Below are 26,933 nucleotides of genomic sequence, written 5' to 3' on the forward strand. Positions count from 1 at the left end.
GGCATTTATGAAAAACTACACATTAAGACATCACCAGACAGAAGCAATCTCTCAAATTTACATATCAAACTAGTTAGTTAACTCAGCCAATGAACTATCAATTTCCAAATAAGGATATAACATTTGCATACAAAAACTCAATTGGTCACTCAGCCAATGATATCTAAATATGAAATATATTTGCATCTACCGGTACAAACTGGTCATTTCCAAATAAGGCAATCTTTCTGATGAGAATGTCTTGTTTCGCATGCATGTTCTAAGTTATCACCAAATAAGGATATGCAAATTTATATCTACACTGGTTGGTCACCAAGCCAAAAAAGTTCCAAATAAGGATATAATGATTAGCATACAAATTTGTTCATCTTTCAGATAATAATGAACTAAACATGACTGGAGTGGTCATTTGCTATGTTTTACCATGTACCTTTGGAAATCAACTTTTTATAATGACTTTTTTCAAAGGCCTGCAGATGAAATGATCACAAGAGACAACAAACAAACAAACAATTAAAAGAAAGATATGGTCAAAAGAAGATTTACAGTGACCCACATTCAATTTGTGATCTTACAGGGAGGGTTATATATAACAAATTTATGAAAACTGAGTATTTACCATTGAAAAACATGGTTTACTCTGAAATTCTACAAAACTGTTGAAAGAGTGTACATGTAGAGTATGCTGAGAAAGAGTTATGTCTAGGTCTGGAAGATGGAAGGAATAGCTTGTGGGAAGGGGATCGGAATACCAGCCAATAACACTACGACTCTACCATTCCGTCACCACTTTTATCAATACTGCATTCCTCAAGAAAACAGAATTTTAATTTATAAAATACAAAAAAAAATAATACTACATAGTACATCTAAATATTTCATAATCTTCAGGTGAAATATGACCTCTGGAACTACACATACAGCATGTTAAAATTATGCAAATGTGTGTGCAATCAGAGCATTATATCGTACATGCTTTACCATTGCATACTTTAAATTGATCATGTGACTGTCATGTGACATGGACATGCCTTATTGGGACGATCTAAGTTTATGTTATCCAATCACCTTTATGTATCCCATACAACCCTTGGTTCTGCAATGCTTTGAAAGTAAGGGGACATGCTTGTTTGCATCACGAGGTTGATCGTTGAATGCTTTAAATCAGTTGGCCATGCAAAGGTTTGTCTTTAAATTTAAGGACTCAAAAAGCACACAATTTTCAAAATCAAATTTAGTGAAACCAAGAGATACACTGCAATTTGGATAATAATTTATGAGAAAATACATAGTGTTCACATCAATATGGTTGAACAAAGACAATACTCTTGTTCAAAAATATTCTCGTTTTCACATGTTTACACCATACAAATTATTTGCCCATTCTAACACAACAAAATACTGTAATTACCTGATAGGATCTCTTCTTCATTTTCTGCATCTGTTGTATCTTCTCCACTCATCTCAGTAGAGGGCTCTCCACTCCTTGAAGCCCTTTCACTTTCTTGGGCATGCACCTGTGCCATGATACTCATCTGAGGGTCGACATAATTAGGAAGATAAGGGGCCCAGCTGTTGACAACTTCCTGTCTGCCTTCTGATCCGATCCTCCTTAGTTCAGCCAATAATAGTGCTTGACCTGCCTCACGTACCTGTCACAAAATATTCAATAAACCCAAAATATAAATATTGTACTATTGTGATATTGGTCTATGCACCAAAGAGCTCCTGTTCCAGCTACAATACCAAGACATCGACTAAAACATGAAATCTTCACAACAACAAAGAGGCCGGATTGTGGTCTAATTTGAAATTTGATTTAACAGGTTACGGAAAAAATGGTACTTCACTGAACAGGACAAAGCAGTGTTTTCTGCAATTTGGTTCTATGTGAGAGGTATGTACATTGTATATCATTTATGAAGTCAGCAGGTCTTACCTCTAGACATCTGTCCTGCCATCTTCTAGCTAGTAACTCTAGTAATGGTAGTTTATAGCTAGTAACTCTAGTAATGGTAGTTTATAGTAAGTATCACCAAGTAAGTCTTACCTCTAGACATCTGTCCTGCCATCTTCTAGCTAGTAACTCTAGTAATGGTAGTTTATAGCTAGTAACTCTAGTAATGGTAGTTTATAGTAAGTATCACCAAGTAAGTCTTACCTCTAGACATCTGTCCTGCCATCTTCTAGCTAGTAACTCTAGCAATGGTGGTTTAAAGTAAGTACTACCAAGTAAGTCTGGTAGTAACACACAGTGTAAAGCTGCCAGCAAACTCCAACCTGGTAGATAAACAGATAGACAGACAGACATGCCATGATATGATTGTAACATACAGTAGTTAGCAATGTTCAATGCGCTCTCAGCTGCTGAACAAGGAGGGTTGAACTATGCAATTAATCTGATTTTAAAATTGGCCAAATGGATGAGGATTGGGTATTTATTTTGGATTTTTAATTTATAATCATAGCTTCCTACTTGAAAAAATCAATGTGACACAACATATACCAAGTCTTTGTTTATACCTCAATAAATTGCAAAAGATTAATAAATATGTGAAATCTTTGTTTTTGTACGTATAATAAAAAACATTTTATACAATTTTTTTTTTAGCTTTTTGCAACACATTGCGTTACAAACACAGACTTTGTCACCATTGTTTCTCACTGATTTTTCAAGTAGGAAGCCATGATAAAATTGCTTTTTAAATTAACAATCCAAAATAAATACTCAATCCTCATCCCTATGGCCATTTTAATAACATCCAAGTGTTTAATTAACATATTGAATTCACAAATTTATCCTGTCTCTTAACTCTCCTTGTCTGCCCTAGATGTACAGTACATTCTTACCAACATCACCCTACTACATGTATACAAACTTCCCTTCATCCATTACACCATCAAGTCATTATTTCTATAAACTGACCTTGTTTAATCTGTGCTTGTTGTGGCGTCAAGTCTGACAAATTATCACCCTCAGTTGATATGTCCGAATCACTGTCAGCTGTAATAGCTATACCATGGCTGTATACTCTCTTACTTCTGAAATGATGTGAAGGATAAATCACATTACATGTACACTGTATGTATCAAATCAGAAATTAGTACAAGATAAAGAAACGAGACACATCAGTGCCAAGTTGTCTATTCTACTAGTATCCATCCTCCTTTACAAGCGTGTAACTAAGTGGTGATGACTTGACAATGTTCATAAATACAACTGCATTCTCATCTCTTCATTTTCTCATATATTCTCATAATCATATTTAAACCAGATCACAGTGGATGACACTTGAATAGCTGGCCAGCCTTTTTACACCTTGTTTAATTACATGTAGTTGCAGAAAAGTGTTACCATGAAGGAATATTTCTTGATATGCCAAATGATCTGAAGTGCTGTACTTGCAAACCCATCACCATGTTGGTTGTTGAGGGCAATATCATACGGTATACAAGCAATTTAATTACTAGTTTCCATCATTTGTTCCATCTGGTTATACAGTCAGTTATTTCAAGTAGTTCCTGCCTATCTTTCCCTTATCTAAATCAATCCCTTCATAATGCTTTGTGTGTGACGAATGGCTGTAGAGCAGTTCCAAGTAACCTGCCTGATAAGAGTCTTTTGTCAAATAACTGTCATCCCATGGTTTCAGACATACTCCTATTCATGTGCTAATACTGGAAAATGCAAACTAAATAGAGACGAGTTTCTTTAATTTACACAAAGTTATAGAGTACATGTATTCACACATAAGAAAATGTTCTGTCATTTATGTTGCTAGGCAACCTACCTTTTCTTAGTCTTTGAAATTGATGAGTGGATAAGAAAGCTAGCATTGTTCATACTCATCAATGTATTAGCTACAGATATGACAGACAGTAGATGTTGTGTAGTAACGGCCCTAGACAGTTCCCAGTGTCCAAGATGTGACGCTCTTGTTGTCTTCTCCCCTACGCCTGGTTTAGCTGACATTTTCTGCTCTAGAGACTCTTTGGCAGACTTCTTTTGTTCCAGGGCTGCTTTTGCTGATATGCTGGATGGAATTCTCTCTTCGACAGCCACAGTCGTGATTGGGATGTCTTTGCTGGGAAATTTATGCCAGCCTGGCATAACGAGAGACATGTGTCCACCACGAGAAATAAGTCCAAAACAGACAGGGCTGTGGGGTTTTAGTAGACCAAGTTTTGTCAAGCATATGTCATCCAGACTTGGATCTAAACCCCATGCATGTAGACAGGACATAAATAACTGTGAAATGTCTAAAGTTAAGTTACTTTCCATCAAGGTCAAGTTCTTTGACCTTCGGTTCTGAAATTCTTGGTCATCTTTGTTGCTCAGCACTGATTTCCGTTTTGGTTCTTCCACTGGTGTCTCATCTTCGCTATCACTATCATCACTCCGCATTTGTTTCTGAATTTCCTTCTTGATGAATCCGGCAAATTTCTCGGCAAGTTTTGGGGAAGCTTTTTGTTTCTCGGCAGTTTTCTGGGAATCAGTCAAGTTGGCCGTACTCTCAGGTGTAATGATTCCCGGAATCAGATTCTCATCTGTCAGCAACTGTACAATCAGAGCCTCCGTATCAAAAAACAGGACATGAGAATCATAGTCTTTAAGGTTAGATCTGATTGGCTGGATCATCAGCGCATTTGAAGTGACTTTTTGAGCCTCATTGCTGCCATCGTTGGCTCCTAGGGCTTGATTGGCTGCTGCTATAATAGTCCGTTGTGCGGCATTTTTCAATGGTGTGAGGCTGCGACGACGTAAAGCTTGGGCAATACTCTGAGCTGGGGTCAGCATGACTTCATTGGCCTTGACAGTCTCATCACAAGCATTTAATATCTCTATTGCTGTACTACCATAAACTATCCTATCCAGGTGACCTACAAGTTACAATACAGAAACAACAAAATCAAACTGAGCATGCTCACAAATTCAAAGAATTGTGGGATTACTTGTGCCTTGTGGTGAAACCTAACTGGGATGAGCAGAAGGCTGGACCACTTGCAAGGGTCTGGTTAACTAAGCCTACGGTACATGTACAGTGTTTTGGCTAAACAGTGTGGGAACCATAGCAACAGAGAGGGATTGTCAGGTAAAAATTGCATAAATTTCACACCAAGTACTAAGATTTTGGTGAAAAACCCTCAGACCTTTGAAATTCACAGGTAAATTTTACCCTTCTACTATTCTAAAAAGAATTACTGCTAGATTATTTGTGGTTCCAAACAATGTGCCAGATTGTTTGCAACATTATTTAATTCATGTTTATCAATGGAAAGATAACATATCCCATAATCCACCATTCAAGATGGCAGATTTACAATGTTACTCTTGGAACGTTAAAGGCATTCTATGCCTGTAAATGTTCCATCCAGTGCCAAGGTGTCCGGATAGAAATTTCACTGATCTGGGACTGTACACTGAAGCACACTTTTTTGACTGGACAACATGATAAGAATCAGCTTACCTGTTTCCATCTGCCATACATAGACAGTATCATCTGTACATCCAACCACTAGGAAGTCATCTGCTGGACGCCATTTAATGACACGTACAGGGAAGAGATGACGTCCTGCTAACATCATACATTTATGATCACGTAGACTTAGGAGTGCTACCGAGTGATCACTTGCTACTGTACATATACATCCTTGCACTCTTGTCTGAAGACAAAATTATAATAAAACGTAACTACTCATTTTCAACTCATAAACAATGCTTTCAGGACTGCTAATGAATACATTCATGGTTGTACATGGATATGCAAGAGACATCATTAATATGAAAAACACATCATGAATATGTAAACTACCTCATAAATATGCAAAATGCGACACAAATATCCAATATCATCATGAATACGCATCTCGTTGAATGAATCTATAGCAATTGAACACCTTTGTTATGTACTGCATACTAATGTTATGGTAATCTAATCTAATCTAATCTAATCTAATCTACTATTCTTATGGAGCGCATTCCATAAAAGTGTTTACAAAGCACAAAATCTCGAGTACAGTTTATATACAAGACAGAATTAAACAAAAGTCTTGTTGTAGAGATAGGTCTTAAGACCAGATTTAAATGACTGAAATGAAGTGATAGTCTGCAGATACGATGACAGAGCATTCCACAAGTGTGGGGCACAAATTGAGAATGCCCTATCACCATAATAAACAGTATTACTGAGTACCCATAGTATCTAAATTCAAGTTAAAAATATCAACCAGCTCAATTTTGACTATCTTTGCATGTACATGTATGCATACAACAATTACTTTGGTAGACAACATTTTTTTTTTTTTTTTTTTGGGGGGGGGGTTACCATTAACTGAAAGGTGAAACTGGATACATGTTTTGATAGGAAGGTATGTTTGGTAACTATAAGGAAAGGTATTTTCACTCTTTGGTGGAAAACACACGAGTGGAAACTTTGAAATTTAATTCTCTAATAGTATGGGGATATAATGCTAAACTCAGGCTAGTGAAGTCAGGTTGGTTAAACACAGTAATATATAGTTCTTATAGTTCAGGGGTTCTCATTACTGATGAGTAACATTTTGCCTGTTCACGGCTTTGTCAAAAGTGTCAGTGTGCTAGCTTTAACACTAGGTGGCATAGTGGTAATGGCATGATCGTAGAGATGATCATATGTAATTAACATATAAATAACACAGAGACCATTTGGTAACAAAGGTATGATGACTTACATTACAATTTTCAGGTGGAACCAACATCTGTGAAATCTCTCCTCCATGTACAGTGAAGGAGTAAATCAATGAACCACTATAGAAATCCCATATACATACAGAGAAATCCACACCACCGGATACTAAATACTTGGAGTCGTAGCGCTCACTAACTTGATGGGGGTATAATAGACATGTCACTTTGCCTCGATGACCACGTAAAATACGATGTGGTGGCCATCCTGGAATAAAAATATCACAAAATATGTATTTGTTTGAATGTAAAGTTTTGTTGTATAATTTCTCAAACATTTGAGGCATGGGATAGTACTGGTACAAAGCTGTGACCAATGCTGAATATTAAACATGAAAAGTAATGAGTACTCAAAAACACACAACATAATTTGACAATCTGAGAGATTTCGAATGCAAACAACACTTGAATTTCTAGTAGTGAATAAAAAGCATTGATTTGATTATTCTGCATTTACATGTAAGGTTGGTTACCATGATACATGTATTAGCAAATGAAACAGTATACTTTTACACTTGATGTGAATGCTATAAATGAGTGTAGTACATAGTGAAAGTGTTTAACTTCGGTGTTACTCATTGCATTAGCAAAGGAAACAGTATACTTTTACACTTGATATGAATGCTATAAATGAGTGTAGCACATAGAGAAAGTGTTCTACTCCAGTGTTACTCATATACTAAACCTATGCATAGAGACAGAAATATAATACTATACTAAACCTATGCATAGAGACAGAAATATAATACTATACTAAACCTATGCATAGAGAGACAGAAATACAATACCACTGACCTCGTCTGGCAGTATGCTGACCCTGTAGTAACTGTACAATGGCAGTTTGAGTTGCAGGTACAATAACAATACTACCATCATCTCTACCACATACAAGTCTGCCTTGCATTGGTAAATATATACTAGCTGTCACTGCTAACAAATCCTCAGGATCCTTTATCGATTTTAAACTCTGGAAAATTTGAACAACAATGTCATAAATTATGATACTTGTTCTGGACATTTGTCATTTGAAATATTTCATGGAAACTGTAGTGGAAAAGTGTTAGTTTTTGAAAAGGTACTCTCTGATTGGTTGAAAAAGTGACATCTGAGTCCTGTATTTGGTAATTATTATAATACAGACTGAAGTGCACTGCTTTTCAATCAGTGGTACACATACTACATCGAGGGCTTCACATTGGCCAAAACTCTTCTCTGAGATCCAGCATGCTGTCTTACCATACTTTAAATTGTTTGATAATCATTATTGATAATCTGAGTTATTACTATTACGTGAGACAATCATAAGATCTACACATCAAGTGCCTCAGGGAACTTGAGACGGGCGAAAGCTTAATGTTCATGATGTTTGAGTTTGGTATAAAAACTGTAGTCGATCCAACTAAATGGCTGCACTCAAAAAGAGTTCATTTGGATTCGATGAGAGAGATCAACAAGTTCTGTTATCTATGCTAAATCTTTATTTGATATAACTTGCCAACTGATGTGTAATCAACTTACCAACTGATCTATAATTCCTGGTGGCTTTGGGTCCAGAGAGATCCACAGATCTGCCAGACTACTTGATACAGTGGGTGGCATCACTGTCAAGAAATCAATAAATATCAAGATAATGGAAAACCCTGTCTATAGTAAAATAAGTCACACATTCTTACAATATTTCAAAGTCTCACAAATCTGTACTAGAGATCAATGATCATGTAAGTGTACAGATGACTTGCAGCTGGTTTATATAATGGAATTCTTAGTATTGTCATTAATAACAATAAATGTGTATTCATAATGCACATGTTTTGCTGAGAACTACAGGAACTCACAATGACAGTATTACCCTCTGGCATGGGAAATCTCATTTGAATCTCAAGGATCTTGAAAGGTTTCTTCAACCAATCAGCACACTTCTTTCAAAATCGTTTGGAGAGACTGCAATCCTCCGTTTGTACGTTTTTTGTTTTTTTTTTGTTTTTTTTTTCAATTTCTCCAGTGTGTGCAGCTGCCAACGTAATGCTCATCCTGATTGGCTACTCAAAAGCATGAGATTTTCTATTACACAGGGTCAGATGTAAGAAGGCGACCATCACCCGGAACAAAACAAATGACACAAAGTGATGGAAATAGAGGGTTAAATAAAGACATCTAGCCTTTTCACCACATCAGATTTTAATAAGATTGTATTATACCATGCACAGGCCAGAATGAACAAAAAATATGGACTACAAATGTATATATTCAGGTTATTCTACATCATGACAACCCACGTCTATGTTACAACAATGCTTGTCTACGTCATTGGTTCTGCTGCGTCCAAAATATGACTCACACAAATTACCATTACTTTCCCCGAATTTTCTCTGATATTACTGGCACTGGTATAATTATGTTATTCGCCAATAATTTTTCTTCATCCAGCCAGAAAATAGTTGTGACCTAAGGCCCCTTAAGTCACTAATATTTTCCTTGGCTGAACGAAGAAAAATATTCAGCACCTCTGAACTCTACATAGTAATGGTAACTGATGCTATACATTCACTGATTGATTGATTGATTGATTGATTGATTGACAGTATCCTATTGCTCTTTACCTGGGTAAGTATCAAACTGTTCTTGTTTTAGAAATCCAAGTTCCTTCTCTGATATCTCAGGCATCTTCCAGACAGTCACTTTTCCATTAGAATCACCTCTCAACAGAAGCTTGAGGTACGGACCTCGTCTTCCATAGAAAAAGGTCATAACAGGGGAACATGCTAAAGGCTAAAAAAAAAAAAAATATGAAGACAAATAAATAATTTGGTATATTTCTTTCTTGTACTGGGTAACAGACATGTTTTCTTGTTGGTGACCTCTTTCTCTTGACATGTCTGATCATTAGTGGACCATATAAATTTTTGCATCTGCTGAAATGAATAGAATTATTCCTTTCTAATTTTGTGTTTATCTTCTAACTTTCATAACTTTCACATGAGCATAATGATTTATCATAATAATCTGTTATGTAGCATGAATCTGCAATCACATGGAAGCATGGGACTGGGACTGTCATTAAATGATTGTGCATGATTTAACTCAGATTGGTGTTGTCAGTCTGTCTATCTATCTCTGCCTTGCTCTGGCTCCCCCCCCCCTCCCCCCTTCCCCCCCCCCCCCTCTCTCTCTCTCTCTCTCTCTCTCTCTCTCTCTCTCTCTCTCTCTCTCTCTCTCTCTCTCTCTCTCTCTCTCTCTCTCTCTCTCTCTCTCTCTCTCTCTTTCACACAAACATATGAAAACACACAAATAAATACACACACACATATATATAAATGGTTCATTTACTCATAATTGCAATAATTAAATCTGCCAATAGTGCCTGTATACTTACAGTGCTATCACTGACTTCTTGTACACAATACAAGAATGGAGGAACATTACTTCCTGGTTTTTTACCAATACCTGATCGGAAATCTAGATTATCTGGAATACAACTAATATAAGAAAAACAGAGTACATGTTACTATTACAATGCATGCCTTGAAAAACAATCAGAAAACTTGACTTTCCCGACTTTTAAGAAACCCCCATTTCTTTGAGTGGTACAATCAATAACCTGAAGTCAAAGGGGGTCATACCAAATGTTAACACATAGGAGGGGTGCTCACTTACTTTGAAGGTAATTGATAGAGATATCCTTTGCCTTCTTTGGTCCATACAACTACCCTGTCAGCAGCAATGAAATCTCCTCCAGCCCATCGTTGGCCCTTCTCACAGAATACAGAACACAGCAAAGAGAAATCACCAGCATCATAAATCTGCAACAAAATTAATCCCAGATTTTCAGAAGCAATGTTCATGAACTCTAGGTTTTTAGTTTTATATGAAATATGCCACTCCTCGAGTTAAACAAGTCTCCATAGAAGACCTAGTTCCCTTCAAATACTTTACTCTGCATGACTGAATGGCAGCATGATTTGAAAAAAAAATTGGTGGCAATACTAATACTAGATAAAAACATTTATTTCACATTCACTGCCCTAGCAGTAGTTCAGCATTGTCTCATTGGAGTCCAAAGACATGCATGTTTATTAGTTGAACAATAAATATTTCCAACTATTTATCTAAAGGTAATAAGCACTCAGGAGTCATGAATATTCTCATACATAATTATGCATGTCTGGTGACTCCCAAGAGGCAACACCGGATCACTACTAAGACAGTAACACAACAATATATGTGAAACAGGCTTCAATTTGGTGTTTTTTGGCATTATCACATGAAATGTACATAATGTACATGTATGTGATGTGAAATCATGATACGACTCCCAAGAACCCAAAATTTATGAAAATGCCTTCATTTCCTGGAGTGGTGTTCAAGTTCATTTACTACACTGTTTGCCATTATATATGTAAAATGTCTTTTCTAAGATATATAACATAGTGTTAGACCCAGAGGACAAAATGAACCAAGAAGTACTTAAAATTTTTACTTTTTTTATTTGAAATGAAACGGGAATGACAAGATTTTTATTTATCAAATTCAAGAATTACTGAATCATTACCAAGACTAAATCCATGAAATCTCAATAAACAACTAAATATTTACATGATATTAACGACATAATTTTTGTACTGTGTTTAATAAGCAGTTGGCACTATTTATACTTAGATGTTATTCCCCAATATTTTTCTTCATTCAGCCAAGGAAAATATGCATGACCTAAGGGGCCTTTGTCACTAGACAAGTAGTGATATATATAATATATATGTGTGTGTGTGTGTGTGTGTGTGTGTGTGTGTGCGTGCGTGAAATTATACATGTTTTGAGGTAGGTAAAAGGAGACCAGAACAATAGCTATTTGCTAATCAAGTCTGTCTCCTTAGACACTGTAAATAAAATTCATAAATAAATACATGACAAAATATAAAGAGGGCAGTGAAAAAAACACTAAATATCTATAACAATATAATATGATAACCTTTAGGTCATGAGAATTTTCTGGCTGAATGAATTAAAATATTGGAGAATATCATAATTATACCAGTGCCAGTAATATAAAAAAAAAATCGAGGAAGTAATGGCAATTTTGAATGTTTTGGCTTAGATTTCAAATACAGCATAACCAGTGACATAGACACATGTTGTTGTGACATAGACATACAAATGTATGTTGTTGTGAAGTAGAACGACGAGAGTATATATTTCATAATTTTTGTTCTAAATGGTTTGTGGTAAAATGTGGTAAATGGTATAATAAGCAATATCCTCACCTGCCAGTATTTACTACAAACTACAAGTACAGTTCTCAAAGTGAATGCACAACATGTTAAGGTCTGTGCATTGAGACACCGCAAGGGTTTGGACTCATCTTCAAAGATTGGTTCGGAATCCTGAAGAAACAAAACAGCTTTTTATCATTTTCCATGACTAATTTCAATTGCCTGGGTAACCCTCTGTTCCCCAGGTTACCCTCTGTTACCCACAGCACCCTCTAATACCCAGGTTCTAAAATCTTAGCAAAAACACCTGAGGTAGGAGAGGTTTGTGTCTTCACATTGGAAGGATACTGCATAAATGTCATGTAATCACTCTTAATCTGAAACTATACATTGTGATGTAATAAAACTTTGTTTACGTTATTTTTGACACACTTTTTTCGATTTTACGTAGACAATGGACAAGAAATCCTAATTATCCACTGAAACATCAGAATATTGTCAGAAAGCAAACAGTGTCAGAAATGATTTACCTTAGATTCTGATCCTGTCAGTGTCCATACTTTCAGTGTTCCTGATGTTGTCAGGGCAATTATCACATCTTCTGTTATGCATAAATAAAATTACATTTTAAAAGTTAATTAAAAATGAACCAGCTTGATGGAAGAGATTAATGAAAGGTATAAATGTATAATTATGTATGATGTGTAGGTATCGGGCACTCACATAACAAAAAATGAACAAACATCAATTAATGTAAGAGTTAAATACAGAAATAATGCCGACTTCACTAAGTCAGATTTTAATCAGATTTGTATGATACAATACAATAGTAAAATATGTTTAAAAAGAGAAATTAATAACAGCAAATATAAGACACCATAAAACATCGGAAGGCATAGTTTATTGTACAATGTACTGTAATTTGATCATTTTATTTTCACCAACGATACAATGTTGTAGTTTTAACAAAAAGTGAATTCTATCACCTTGGAACCCCAACTATGTCATACATTGTAGTTTGACACTTTTATTTCCTGAAGCCATGACATTTTTACTGTGTATTCACTGACCTTGTCTTTTGACTGGTCTAAGTAAGGTCAATGCACTTATCCAGTCTGGGGTCACCTTAGAGGTCAATGTGAATAAGACTTCAAGGCTATTGGAGTCTAATATATGAACATCAGCATAATATCCATGTAGAATGATCCAAGATTCCCGACCCGTTCCCTTGGTAACCTGAATAGGCTACAGAGAGAGATTGAATTATTGAATAAACCATTCATTGATGCATTGAAACTTTATTACAAATGCTACACAATGCACACACATATATCTTAATCTTTAGCGGGGAACATACAGTGTAGTCTATGCTAGACCTCGGGCTTTCTTCTGATGCAATATGAGGGTGGAATAGCACCCTCACTGGCAATCTTCAGTGTGAGCAGATAGCCCGAAGTGTCTAGCAGTAAGATTACAGGGAACACTGCTGTGGGAATTACTGAGATGTTTTCATACAAAATGAATGTTGCTGGGGATATTTAGCTTGTTTTGGTTACGTTCCATGTGATTATAAAGAAATACATGTTAGTAGTGGATGACATTGAAACATTCACATTTTCTGGTACTTTGGTATGTTCTAAACATAATTTAACTTACATGTATGTTAGTACATGTATGTGTTCCTGGTACTTTGGTATGTTCTAAGCATAGTTTAACTTACATGTATGTTAGTATGTGTTCCTGGTACTTTGGTATGTTCTAAGCATAGTTTAACTTACATGTATGTTAGTATGTGTTCCTGGTACTTTGGTATGTTCTAAGCATAGTTTAACTTACATGTATGTTAGTATGTGTTCCTGGTACTTTGGTATGTTCTACGCATCGTCCATCATCAGTATCCCATAGACATACCTCCCTGTCATAAACAAAGCAGAAACATATTTGTCAAGTACATATCTTTCCTAAAATAAAAATGTGAAAATATATACACAAACCCCTGCCACTGTGTGCGTGTCTCGGGGTGGGGGGAGGGGCATTTTAAACAATTTAGGCAAAAAAAGAAGATAATTGTTTCTGGTCAGTGCACACATCACTCATACCCTTGTGTCAAGCTTTTTTTTCTGGTCAGTGCACACATCACTCATAGTATACCTTGCGTCAGCTTTTTTTTCTGTGTTTGTCCAGCCCATGCAGTCTGCAGATCCATGGGGAAACATAAAAATAACCCTCCCTACTTCAGTGAAGACACCTGCAGAGCCAGTCATGAACAAGCAAATGATATCTACCCCACATACACACTTGCTCTAAAGTACTAAATGAAAAGAAGTAACTGCCATAAATAGTAGATAGAGTAACAGGTTTAAAAAAAAATGTGTATCGTCACACCACTTTAAACAAAACATCCTGACCAGAAACAATTCTTTCTCTTTTTTAGACTTATACATTATTTTTGCTGGTACATATTTTGCTATAGGCTCTCGACATCCCACTCGCTTATGTATTCACTCAGCATACATCATGTATGTCACTGGACTCACAATCTCACACACAAAAAAATCAATGAAATCACTTTTATTTATGGTTTGATCCACCAACAATCACTGCATTCTTTGTATGATTATTTTAGAATTACTAGTCATGACTATGATATTCGATTCTGCTTATATCAAAATCTATGTCCATATCATACCAGATCAAACCCTGGTCAATTTTCTATTTCTTTTTCAGGCGCAGAAATTTGGAATAACATCCTGTTAACATAAAATGTATAAATCGTTTCAAACAAACCTTGAAGTTGAAGCAACATCTACTGTAACTGATCAACTATATATTTGTAATTTTGATCATGTGTACATAATACATATATATTTTGAGTCATACTGAGTACCTTGCTGTAAATTCCTGTATATAAATATGTGAGGGGACAGGCCCAGACTAGCTGTATGCTATTTCCTGACTCCCCGTTTACCCATTGTTATATTTATTTGGGGTAAAATAAACTGATACATACATACATTGTACTGAATGTATTGTGAGAGAATTCCCGTAAATGTTAGCAAGTCTAACACACCAAAACCCCAGCCACTGTGTGTGTGTGTGTGTGTGTGTGTGTGTGTGTGTGTGTGTGTGTGTGTGTGTGTGTTGGGGGGGGGGGGGTGTTCCACACCCAAAAATCAGCTCCCCAATGTGATCATGACCTCCAACTTTTTGCTGTACCACTTATGAATACAATAGATCCCTAATTAACATATACAATATCTAATTATTAGTATTTTAACAATTTTAAGTGAATATATTGGTTGTCTGATCGAAAAAATAATACTCAACTTACAGCAGTGCAATTTTAAGACTTCTCACATGTTGTATACCCAATGGCAGACACTAACTTCTCAAGACATTAGTGTGAAATCTTACCCATTTTCAGCAGCACTTATTATATTGGATCTATCCCACGAATCATTGGCTCTGGACAGACATGTTATAGCAGCTGTGTGACCATACAGCATATTACGGGCAGATATCTAGTTTAGAAAGAACATAACAAGATTGTTATACAGTATTGTCAGTATGCCCTCTAAGCTAATTTGACAGGCCACTGACGCACACAATTTCTAGTGACGCACCAAACTTTGGTGTTCCCCAATCTCTTACTATGTGGTGACACAACAGCAAAGTTTCATTACCATTAGAGGGCAAACTGTGTATCATTCAGTTTTCTACCCTGAAACTTACCCAGCATCACTTTCAATCTGCATGGGAATTTAATGTTTTGTTATGCAAATGATGTTGCTTTTTGTTTTCTTACATTTAAAGCATGTTGTTTGATATGTTTAAATGGTCCTGGGGAGAACACTGACAATTCTTTTTCAGAATATATTCTCACTACTGCAAGACTGAAAAACACTGGCTGTGATATTTAAATAATATTTATTAAGTCCAAAGAAAAAGACTTGTTTCTGGTCAGCGCACACATCATGATGTCTTTTTTGTGTGTGTTTGTCCAGCCCATGCAGTCTGCAGATCCGTGGGGAAACATAAAAATAACCCTATCTACTTCAGTGAAGACAACTGCAGAGCCGATCACAAACAGGCAAATGACATCTACCCCACATACACACTTGCACTAAATTATTATATTCAATTTTAGACAAATGGTCCTAACCAGAAACAATTCTTTTTTTTTCCATGCCTAATACTACATATTTTATCTGATCAGATCCACTGAACGGCAACCAGGAAATGTCAAATGATCAGCTGAATTAAAGATCAACATGATGGAGAGATGATGTCAAAGAGCGTACAGTATCAACATGGCCCAGATGTGCAAAAGACAGACGACAAGTGACTGTGGAAGACTTTGACGGAGGGCTACACCCTGCTGTAGATGTGGAGACAGTCTCATACCATAACATAGCATAACATAGCATAACATAACATAAAACATAACATACATGACAACATAACACAAAACAAAACATAACACAACATAACATAACATAAAACATAACATACATGACAACATAACACAAAACATAACACAACACAGCATAACATAACATAACATAACATAAAACATAACATACATGACAACATAATACAAAACATAACATAACACAACACAACACAACACAACATAACAACATATACACATAACAAGGATCCAAGAGATCTGTTTCAAGTCACACCTTTAGAAAAAGTTTCTTTCGGCTCTCACCTCGATTCCCCATCATACTCCTTCACTACACTATACAAATGTATAATCTAAACTAAACCTAACTCTAACTGCTTGTGTTTTTCTTTGGATTGCTTCATTTTCTCAACATTTGTATGGGTCTCCTATGATTTCAATGGCGAGGTCCTTGAAGACAGTCTTTCCAAAGCTTCTAGGAAATTACAAACACAAACAAACAAACAAACAAATACACAAACTATTGAGTAATTTCATTCATCATATTAATATTCATGCTCATGTTTATGAACAGTACCTCAACAGATATTTGAGAGGACAAACTACCTAGAAAGCTCAAATCCAAATAATTATAAGTAATCTCTAAGAAAAAAACTTATACATGGATCTGGACATATAAATCTTGTGTGAAAGAAAGATTTTGAGATTCTCAACTTACGTGCATATTTTCACTGAAGTCCCACAGTACAAGTTGACCATCATGACACCCTGTAACAATAGTTCTCTGGTCACTGGTTATCATCACAGCAGAGATGCAATGTGTTGGGGGATGTCGACCCCACAACATGATTGGTACCACCAAATTGTTGTTAGCCATTGTTGAGTTTTAGTAGAACTATAACCCTGCAATAAAATACGAAACATCAATATTTTTCAAGTGCCTTTCCTTTAGATGCAGTACTGTAGCAGTTTTGCTATATCACTCTCACTATGCTGCAACCACTACAGATCCCCTATATAACGTTCCCTATCTAAAATGTGTTCTGGATCAGGGAGCACATTTTTAAACCATTTTTTTTTTGGTAAATAATATCCCTCACCTCTTTGAAAGTAAAGCATATCCTATATCACAGACTAAAACTGCGTCTTTCTCGATCGGATTACTGCTTTCTCAGTGTTATTTTCAAGTGAAAATCGTACTATACTCTCAACGTTTCAGCTAAATTTTAAAATTCTGCAGACATGTTGACTAATATTGTGCATGCTCCATGCACTGGCACAACATCATAATAGACTGCCAAGTAGCACTCCCGTGTTGTGGTTTGGAGTATTTGTTGCCGTTTTGAACATAAAAATGAACTGATTCGAGTATTTATGTAGTGAATTTTGGTATTGAAGCTAGGGAATATTGACTATTTTTGTGAGAAAACCCTGAAAGTAATTGCCAAGAGATTTTAGATTGGCCATGCTGATAGACAGAATTGTAGCTTTGTTTTGGTTTGCAAATCCTGTAAGAAAAAAAATACAATGAAAAATGACGAGTCACAACAACATAAAACAGAAAATAGAAAAAAAAAGCATTGTAAACAAAAACAAAGCTACAATTATTGCAGCTACCTTTCCTTATGGCTTTATGCTCTGGCACAGGCATGTATAGTAATGCCACAGTGGCCTCATTTTATACTTCCTCAACTCATTCTTCCACAGTATACATTTCTGTAAATACCATGGAGGTACACCTCAGCAGAGCCAGCTACTCAAGCCATGGATCTATTATTCAATAATAGATCCATGCTCAAACCCACAGGTACTCGAATCAATGTGTAGGAAAAAAATGTATTGTATATAAATAAGTCTTATTTACATACATATTTTTTTTTTTAAATCATACATATTGATTCGAGTACCTGTGCTCAAACCCATCCGACCACCATGATTATGTTTTCATTCAATTCACTTCCGGGTCAGGTCAATACCGGTAAAATGGATTAACCGTTCAAAACTCGAATATTTCAGTGAGAGTTTCTGATCTTACAGATACGACTTAATTCTTGTACAATGTGCAATGTTTAGGTTAGACAGCAAACGTGACAAATGCCTGGATCAAATTTACATCGGATCCGCCAGGTCACAATAACAGCGGATCAATCCGATCATTCATTTTTGCATAGATCGGTACGGTATTACATGTAAATGTTTTGGCAGCCGATGTCGACACTCCTTATGTTAGCTGAACAAGCGTAACTATCAATCTCCCATGTCAGACACCGAAGCCCACTTTCAGAGCCTTTACCTACCGATCGAAGTTAATTTCTCCAAAATAAACGTACATACATACGATGATACGTACGATCCAGCGATTCACCTGACAGCCATCTTGTTCGACCGCCTCACTTATGATATACTTAAATAGTCTGCAGCATGCTGATAAAATAGGCTCAAGCAAGATTTCGTGAAAAGTATATAATGTTCACATGTCTACATGTTCGTTTATTATCAAACAATTCCTGATACTTGATTGAAGCGGTGATATTATTGTAATTGTTTACTATGGCGCAAATGGTGTATATATAAACTTGGTGTATATATCTAGACCATTATTAACCGCGGTGATTCGTCCATGGGTTAAAGGTTAAATCTAGTGCGCCAAGCGCATGCACATATACGTACGGGAGGAGGGGGGGGGGGCTGAGAAGAGAATATTTAGCAACACACACTGTGACACCTCCCCCCCGGTCCTTCCCTGTCCCAAAAATGTTATGGCTTCTGAAATGAACCCAAGAACTTTCATGTAGGGGAGGTTAGACAGGGGGGGGGGGAGGCCTCAATTTGGGACGCAAAGAGGGGGGGGGCCATCATTTTTATGTATTAAAATACAAATGTGTGTCTGTCTGTCTGTGTCATCATTTTCTAAAATTCGGCTGGCTCGATTGTAATGAAATTTGGAATATACAATCTTTACAGGGTAATAGCTAGACCTGATTAGGTTTTGAGCCAGATCGGTTAATGTTTAATTAGAGAAATTTGCATATTAATGAAATCAAATATAATTAAGCAATATCTTAAGACTGCATACTTCAATTTCAATATAATTTAGTAAGAAAACACATATGTCCTATAAAGTTAGTTGATGTACCTTAGTGTTAATGAATAATTTGCATAATTAATGATTTTCGGTAATTAGGCTATATCATAAGAATAAATACTTCAATTTCAATATAATTCAGTACACATGTTAACAATAACAATCGCGCATGTCCTGTAAAGCTTGTTGATGTACCTTTCAGTGTTAATGAATAATTTGCATAATTAATTATTCTTGGTAATTAGGCTATATCTTACGACTGCATACTTCAATTTCAATACAATTCAGTACATACATTAACCATAACAAATTGTGTATGTCCTATAAAGTTCGTTGATGTACCTTACAGTGTTAATGAATAATTCGCATAATCAATGATTTTCGGTAATTAGGCTATATCTTAAGACTGCATGCTCCAATTTCAATACAAATTAGTACATATGTTAACCATAACAAAGCGGATATGTCCTATAAAATTTTTGATATAGTTTACAGTTTTAATGAAAAATTTGCATTATTAATTATTTAACTAGGTTGTATCTTAAAAATGCAAGCTTCAAATTTCGTATAATATGATACATATATCAACCATTCTAATAAGCACCTGTCCTATGAAGTTTGTTGCTACAACTTTTACCTTTTAATGAGTATTTTGAATAATGAACTATATTCAGTAATTAAGCAGTATCATGCACTCTGCGCATACATTAATTTAAGAAAGCACGCTTGTCCAAAAACAAAGCCTGTTACCATAGTTTTTTTAGTTTAATGAGTTATTTGCATAATTAGTGATTCCCTTACGGGAGGCATTCAGTTTAAATCTAGTTACAAAGTAAATCAAGGGGGGGGGGGGGTCATCTTATTTTCAACAACTGAACGAAATCATGAACCACACTGCTGTACTTAAATTTCCATACAACAAATGTATGTGCATACAATAAACCATGAACAATGATGGCTATAAATATACGTTCAAATATAACATAAACTCTTTGTCACTTGATACATCCCAAGCATATGACATGGAGTCATAACATTGCACCTTTTAAGCAACGGTTTTGTTATTTTTTTGGTTAGAAATGACTTCTCAATATTGCAGGCCATTATTAGTTGCATTATACGGTCACCATGTGGTATAAAAACTTGCATGTGTAGCTGTACACGTAACACATAAGAAATAAAATACCTTGAAATTTACTGGATGGACTGACTCTAAAATCTGTGCCTCCATTGACCTGAACATGTTGAATTGCACACAAACATAGCCAATAGAGACACACTTTCAAATAATTTAATGAATTTGTATCTCTAAATGGTAACTGACCTCCACTGTGCAAACTTTCTACTTGATCTTTATTTATTATTATTTATGTCAATATGACTTTAAATGATTCAAATTTTTGAGGCTTTGTTTTTTGGACAAGCGTGCTTTCTTAGGTTAATGTATGTAAGAGTGTATGATACTGCTTAATTATTGAATATCATTCATTATTCAAAATACTCATTAAAGGAAAAAGCTGTAGCAACAAACTTCATAGGACAGGTGCGTATTAGAATGGTTGATGTACGTATCATATTATACGAAATTTGAAGCTTGCATTTTTAAGATACAACCTAGTTACCTAAAATCATTAATTATGCAAATTTTTCATTAAAACTAAGCTATATAAAAGATTTTATAGGACACATCCGGTTTGTTATGGTTAACATATGTCTTCTTTCGCGGCGAGTGAACCTGTGCGATCACAGAAACAAGTGTAATTTTACCCCTTCCATATATAGTTGGCTAAATACGTCAATATTAACGATATTATCGACATTTTATTGTATTCTGATAGACATATTCTGAGACATAACTCGGGAAACAAATGCCTGTGGTTTGAACCGCCATTCGTATATTTCATGTGAACGTCTATGTAAAATTGAAGGTATGATCGGTTGTCAATCTTTAAAGGATTTTGTGAAATCATCATTACCAGAAAAAATCAGAACAGTTCAGGAACGGCCAAATAATTTATTGACGGTGAGCACTGAGGATACACTGCGTGCCAGGGTAGCAGGGCGACTCGGATGTCTACCGCTACAGCACCCAGTACAGCCGCTCAACGTGTGACTAGACACGCTCCGGACTGGAGAACACGCTAGACAGTCCGACGAACCTCTGGCTCTGAACTCACTCTGTCACATTCAACTGCTCTCAATCTTGCGAACAATGCATTAAATTTTGCATTTATAAATGACTGGTCTTCATTCACTGACAAGGAAATCAAAGTCATACAATAAGGTCATGAATATGTCTAAAAGGAATTGCACTGTAATACGTGTGAAAAGTACCGTAGCATGCAATCTGATTAAAATCTGATGTTAGATAGGCTGGTTTTCCTGTATTTACCTTTATTCCATCGTTATTGCGTCTTTTACGTTAGTTTTTTTTCCTGGGCGAGCTGTGCAGTACTAAGACATCATTGAAAACGTTTGGAAACTTATCCCCTGTATGTTGAAAAGAAGCAGGCTGATTAGAACTCCCAAATCTTTGTGAGAAAATCAGTGTAGACTCAATCGTTGACGGCCCCCTCTACCACGCAACGTTCAAGCATGGTAAAAAAAACATGGACACAGCGATCGTGACTCCCGAAGCAAAATGCTCATCGCAGATTTTAAAAAAAAATCAATTTTTCATTATTAATATCGTAGTTTTGTCAAAAACGTCATACAAATCTTTAATCACCCATGAAAACTACATCATTTGGAGGCAAAAAGTCGGAAAAATTGGAAACCTATTTACATACACTTTAACACAAAAAAAACACAAATACAAAATCTAAAAGGAACATGCCAAAAGGGATACATTAGGAAATACTTTTTCATCAACAGATCAGTCAACACCTGGAACAAACCTAGTGTTGTTACTGCACTAACCACCCAAACATTTGAAAGAAGACTTGAACACTCACTTAGAGGGATAGGACATCAAATACAACCCAGAAACTGATACTTCATATTAGGATTATTGTGTGTGCGCCCAACCTGGAATATATTCTGATCTGAAGTCAAAGGCCCAGGAGGGCCTAACTGTCAGAATGGAACTATGGAAGTATGTAACTATGGAAGTATGTAACTATGCTACATTACATCATAAATACATAAATACATAAATACATAAATAAATAAATAAATAAATACATAAATAAATAAATAAATAAATAAATACATTACGTCATAAATTTGTGCAAACTGACCAATGCCAGATAGGATGGTTACTTTGTCTTTATATATATGGATAATTCGTTTACAGGAGAGAAGTCATTGTTTCGCGAAAAACTTGTGTAGCGCCAATACTCTATGTTGTCACATATTGCACATTGACTTTAACTTAGACGAAGCGGGTACACATGCTTGTTAAAAATTTCACAGGAAGGGGTCGTTTTTTGTCGGCCATCTAGGTCCGTGGAATCGTAAAAGGTTGCTATGGTAAACAATAGTATTAGGGCAGGCAGTGTACGTGCAACGGTGTATGGATTAGGTGTCCTTGAAGTTAACCTCCCGGATTTAGGAAATAAGTGGGTGTTTTTTGCAGTGATTTTCTCCAAGTTCACTAAAAAGGGGGGTGTTTTTCATTAAAATATTCCGGAAAAGCGGGTGCATTTTAAATTTTGCTAACAAACATGGGTACCCACACATCCAGGGACTGCCAACGCCGGGTTCCAATTTTAATTGCTAGAACTAGTACTGTACAGCTCGTTTCGTTCGTTGTTGACCGATATTATCTGACATAACTAGTTGACGAGGAACAAAACGTCGTCTGCCTCAAGGAAATCCTACTAGTATTGCTACATTTTATGGTCTTGCACAAAAAATAGCTTTACTAACATTGTATCGTCTGTTGCAACAAGATCATACTCCAGTGAATTTCACAATACCGTGCACGTGAAGCTTTTGTGTTTGATACAACCAAGCAGAAACCAACAAGAAACTGCATATGCCACACTCCAATAACAATATCGCATTTGTTTGCTATATTTAGTCTAAATGAAATAAAACATTTCAATGTATTACAACTTCATGCAGACATTCGGTTGCCAATGTTTTTCTTAGTATCAAACACCTGATGAAGGGAACATAAAATGTCCTTCTGAGGTGTTCACTTGATGTCTGTATGGTGCCATGTGTAGTTCGTTTCACTTAGACAAGCAAGAAACTGTACTCATTCAATCTTGCTATCTTAAAGTGTAGCATGTCCAGTTTCTTATTGGTTTCTGTGTGGTTGTATCAAACAGAAAAGTTGTACGGTATTGACAAATTCTCTGTAACACTGCTTGTGCTTTCATTGCCTGACAACACTGTAGCATTCTCGGTGTGTCCACTATACAAGATTACCTTAGCAGGTCGTACCCAATCATATCATATACATTGTGACAGCATGCACTTTTTTCAGGCATATAAATGAATTAAAGTGGCCATATGGGATGAGAATTTCGATTTTTAATTGATAAAACAACTTTACTATATTTTTCGCTCTTGTTTGTAACTCAATAAATTGCAAATATTAAAAAAGTGTGTCAAATGTTTGTTATTGTACGTACAATTTGTACGCAATTTTAGCTTTTTGCAATGTATTGATCATAATTGCAAGCATGGATTTGTCCATGCTCTTCCACGTTCTTTTCAAGTAGGAAAACGTGATAAATAGGTTTTATAAATTAAAAATTCAAACCAAATACTCCCTATATCATCCATTGGTCACTTTAAAGTGTAACATTTTTGTAGGCTGCCAGGCGATTACATGTAGCAATGCTAATTACATTTAAGCCGAGCCAAAATGATTTAAATAAGATTTTTGTTGAGCCAGACAACTTGATAGAATATAGCAATGCAATGTTACAAAGATTCTGCCGAGTCAGACTACGATTTGTTATCACTCAACTGATTTCCGTGATAATTGTCATATCAGGGACACATTTAACGTTTATCCCGGAGGGGGGGGGGGTCATCTTCATTTTGTAAAATCTATGGACTTCATTGAATTGTCCACCCATAACACATTTTCCCGCCATTTATGTATGACATAAAAGGTAATCATTGATTATCAAAAGAGTGTCATTAATCAAAAGTTAACGGCAATTCCCACTGACAGACCATAACTAGTTACTCATTGACAACATTGCCAGACAGACTGAAATAGTTTTCTACATTCATGGCGTTTGGCACGGCCTTCTATAGAAACTAAAAATCGTCATCAGCGGTAAGTTATTAGAAAAACAGACCGACAAGATAAGCAGTTTTATGTGGTAAAGTAATGTAAATTATTGTTTTTGAGAGTTGAAAAGCTATGATTTCTAAACAATGGGATCCAAAAAATGTCAAAAGTTGTATTGTTAGCTGTTCTGGTCGCTGACCACCAAAATGGCGGGTGCGAAGAAAACGCTCAGTATTATTTGCATGCCGTGTCGTGTTGAAGGTTTGCGTTGGGTTAGGTCTGTATGTTTTCATAGCCTTTTTGACGATAGTATAGTAGTATGTTTCCATAAAAACTCTCAGCTTTATTTAGTCAAGCTAGACATATCTCATACCGTTGAAAGCGGCAACGATGTAAGAACGATTAGAAACACACCCAGTTTTTTTTTAAGTTTTTTTTTTTACGATCGTCAAAGTCTTGAATAATCTCACATGCTGAATGTGTTGAATTTTAGCAAATAATGGGTAATTTGAATATTAGGATATATGAAACAAATTGTACAAAATGACATTCCTAACGTCTACTTTATATCGCTTCATTATTGAAGTATTTAGGGCCTATCTCTCAGTGTAACTAGACAAACCAATCAAACCTCGAAACAAAAGAAGTTTGCATAGGTGTGCTTATCAACTTGTTGGGTCATACTGGTGGGCGGACTTACTGTACCCACTGTGAAATATTACCAAACTGCTTTGCTAGTCTTTGCATGGGGAGCTTTAAACGTGACAAAGGGGTCACCTGAGGTCATGAGTAAAACTATCCTAATACTTTTTAGAACGCTCGCGCTCTTTGGTATCATTTTGTTTGTCAACATTCTTTAAGCCTATCAAGTGTCATTTTGATTAACGAAAAGAAATCCTGAAAGGGGGATACATAGCTACCTATTAATAAATGTCAAGGTGAGATGAACTTAAAAGACCCTTTATAAGTTACGTCAGTTCTGTAAGAGGGGTATGTCGGGAAGGCGTACCAGGACCCACCAGTCAGCTAGGTTTCGAGTGCGTTCTCAAGTGGTGTCTGAATTTCTCCTCCTTCACAGGATGTGTGTGTGAGTGTGTGTATGTGTGTGTATGTATGTATGTATGTATGTATGTATGTATGTATGTATGTATGTATGTATGTATGTATGTGTGTATTTATTTATTTATTTATTTATGTATGTATGTATGTATGTATGTATGTATGTATGTATGTATGTATGTATGTATGTATGTATGTATGTATGTATGTATGTATGTATGTATGTATGTATGCATACAATTACATAACACACACACACACACACACACAGCTTCAGCGCCATGCGTATAGCCTTTGAACCTCTGAACGTTTGTTCAATTGTGCTAAAAAAATACTGATCAATAACTTATAAAGTTTATGTGTATAAACGTTTACAGGGTAAATCATTATATTGAAAAAAAAAGATAACCATTTCATGCACAATGGCAAGAACACCACATTTCCATTGGGCAATGCGGGTATAATTAATTTAAATACTTAACAATTACAACTGTTCGACTTTTTAGATACGTCACTTTAGTTCCAATGCCAGTTTGTATTGCTCAGCTTGTCAACAATGCAAGTGTAAATGTGAACATTTTTATTGTTAGAAGGAATAGTCAAAAACAGATCTAATTTAAATATCAACATTTTTGCTTGGTATACTTTGACTGATATATAAGTTTAACTTCTATTTCCAGTATAAGGTGATTTCGCAAACACAAACCAAACTATAGATGACTTCCAACCCCATGCCAACATAAAAGGCTGTATGCTTTTGATGAATTACATGATGAAATTTCTATATCTCGTTATGCAGAGAAATATATTGTCAGCATAAGTGTTGTCAAAACTACATTGAATATCTGATAAATCTGGAGAGAGTAAAAAACATTAGATCCAAACATCGGGAAGAGCAACAGAAAAAAAGAGAAAACAAGATATATAATGACTATGACTGGTTGAAGTTGTTCTAATTCTTGAGTGGAATTGAATATGAAAGAGTTAGATAGATATCTTGATGAGCATAAATTACCAAAACAGAGAAAATTAAAAAGAGAACAATTAGACATAATATCCACTCACGTAGTAGGAACACCAGAATTTAGATCTAGAAAACTGGCTGCAAAATTAATGAAATTGAAACTAATATCATGGACATGAATGAAACAGATAGTGACTCTGAGACTGAAAATGACACTTCTGTAATGCATGTTCTAGGCAGTGATGGAGGCAATTGTGATACTAATAGCTGATGATTACACTGATAGTGA

At 35.7% G+C, this 26,933-nt stretch overlaps 1 protein-coding gene across 4 annotated transcripts in view; it reads right to left on the reverse strand.

Moving 5' to 3' along the window:
- Positions 1-18,727, reverse strand: part of LOC144447840 (WD repeat-containing protein 7-like) — a 33,239-nt gene extending 14,512 nt beyond the window's left edge. For 2 of the 4 annotated variants that reach the window (XM_078137955.1, XM_078137952.1), the window contains exons 1-18: positions 18,637-18,721; positions 17,058-17,242; positions 15,346-15,452; positions 13,768-13,846; positions 13,002-13,176; positions 12,462-12,532; positions 11,983-12,102; positions 10,379-10,524; positions 10,098-10,200; positions 9,325-9,493; positions 8,243-8,325; positions 7,520-7,691; positions 6,712-6,932; positions 5,469-5,664; positions 3,792-4,881; positions 2,927-3,042; positions 2,162-2,280; positions 1,412-1,652 (exon numbers count right to left, since the gene is read on the reverse strand). In XM_078137955.1, coding sequence (XP_077994081.1) covers positions 1,412-1,652; positions 2,162-2,280; positions 2,927-3,042; positions 3,792-4,881; positions 5,469-5,664; positions 6,712-6,932; positions 7,520-7,691; positions 8,243-8,325; positions 9,325-9,493; positions 10,098-10,200; positions 10,379-10,524; positions 11,983-12,102; positions 12,462-12,532; positions 13,002-13,176; positions 13,768-13,846; positions 15,346-15,452; positions 17,058-17,216 — 3,367 coding nt within the window. In that variant the 5' untranslated portion in view covers positions 17,217-17,242; positions 18,637-18,721. Of the gene's footprint in view, positions 1-1,411; positions 1,653-2,161; positions 2,281-2,926; positions 3,043-3,791; positions 4,882-5,468; positions 5,665-6,711; positions 6,933-7,519; positions 7,692-8,242; positions 8,326-9,324; positions 9,494-10,097; positions 10,201-10,378; positions 10,525-11,982; positions 12,103-12,461; positions 12,533-13,001; positions 13,177-13,767; positions 13,847-15,345; positions 15,453-17,057; positions 17,243-17,956; positions 18,073-18,636 lie in introns of those variants that run through there. The other 2 variants (XM_078137953.1, XM_078137954.1) reach the window with 2 other exon arrangements.
- Between the last annotated feature and the right edge of the window lie 8,206 nt (positions 18,728-26,933).

The sequence above is a fragment of the Glandiceps talaboti genome, chromosome 16 (genome assembly GCF_964340395.1).
Source record: "Glandiceps talaboti chromosome 16, keGlaTala1.1, whole genome shotgun sequence".
In the NCBI taxonomy this organism is placed as follows: domain Eukaryota; kingdom Metazoa; phylum Hemichordata; class Enteropneusta; family Spengelidae; genus Glandiceps; species Glandiceps talaboti.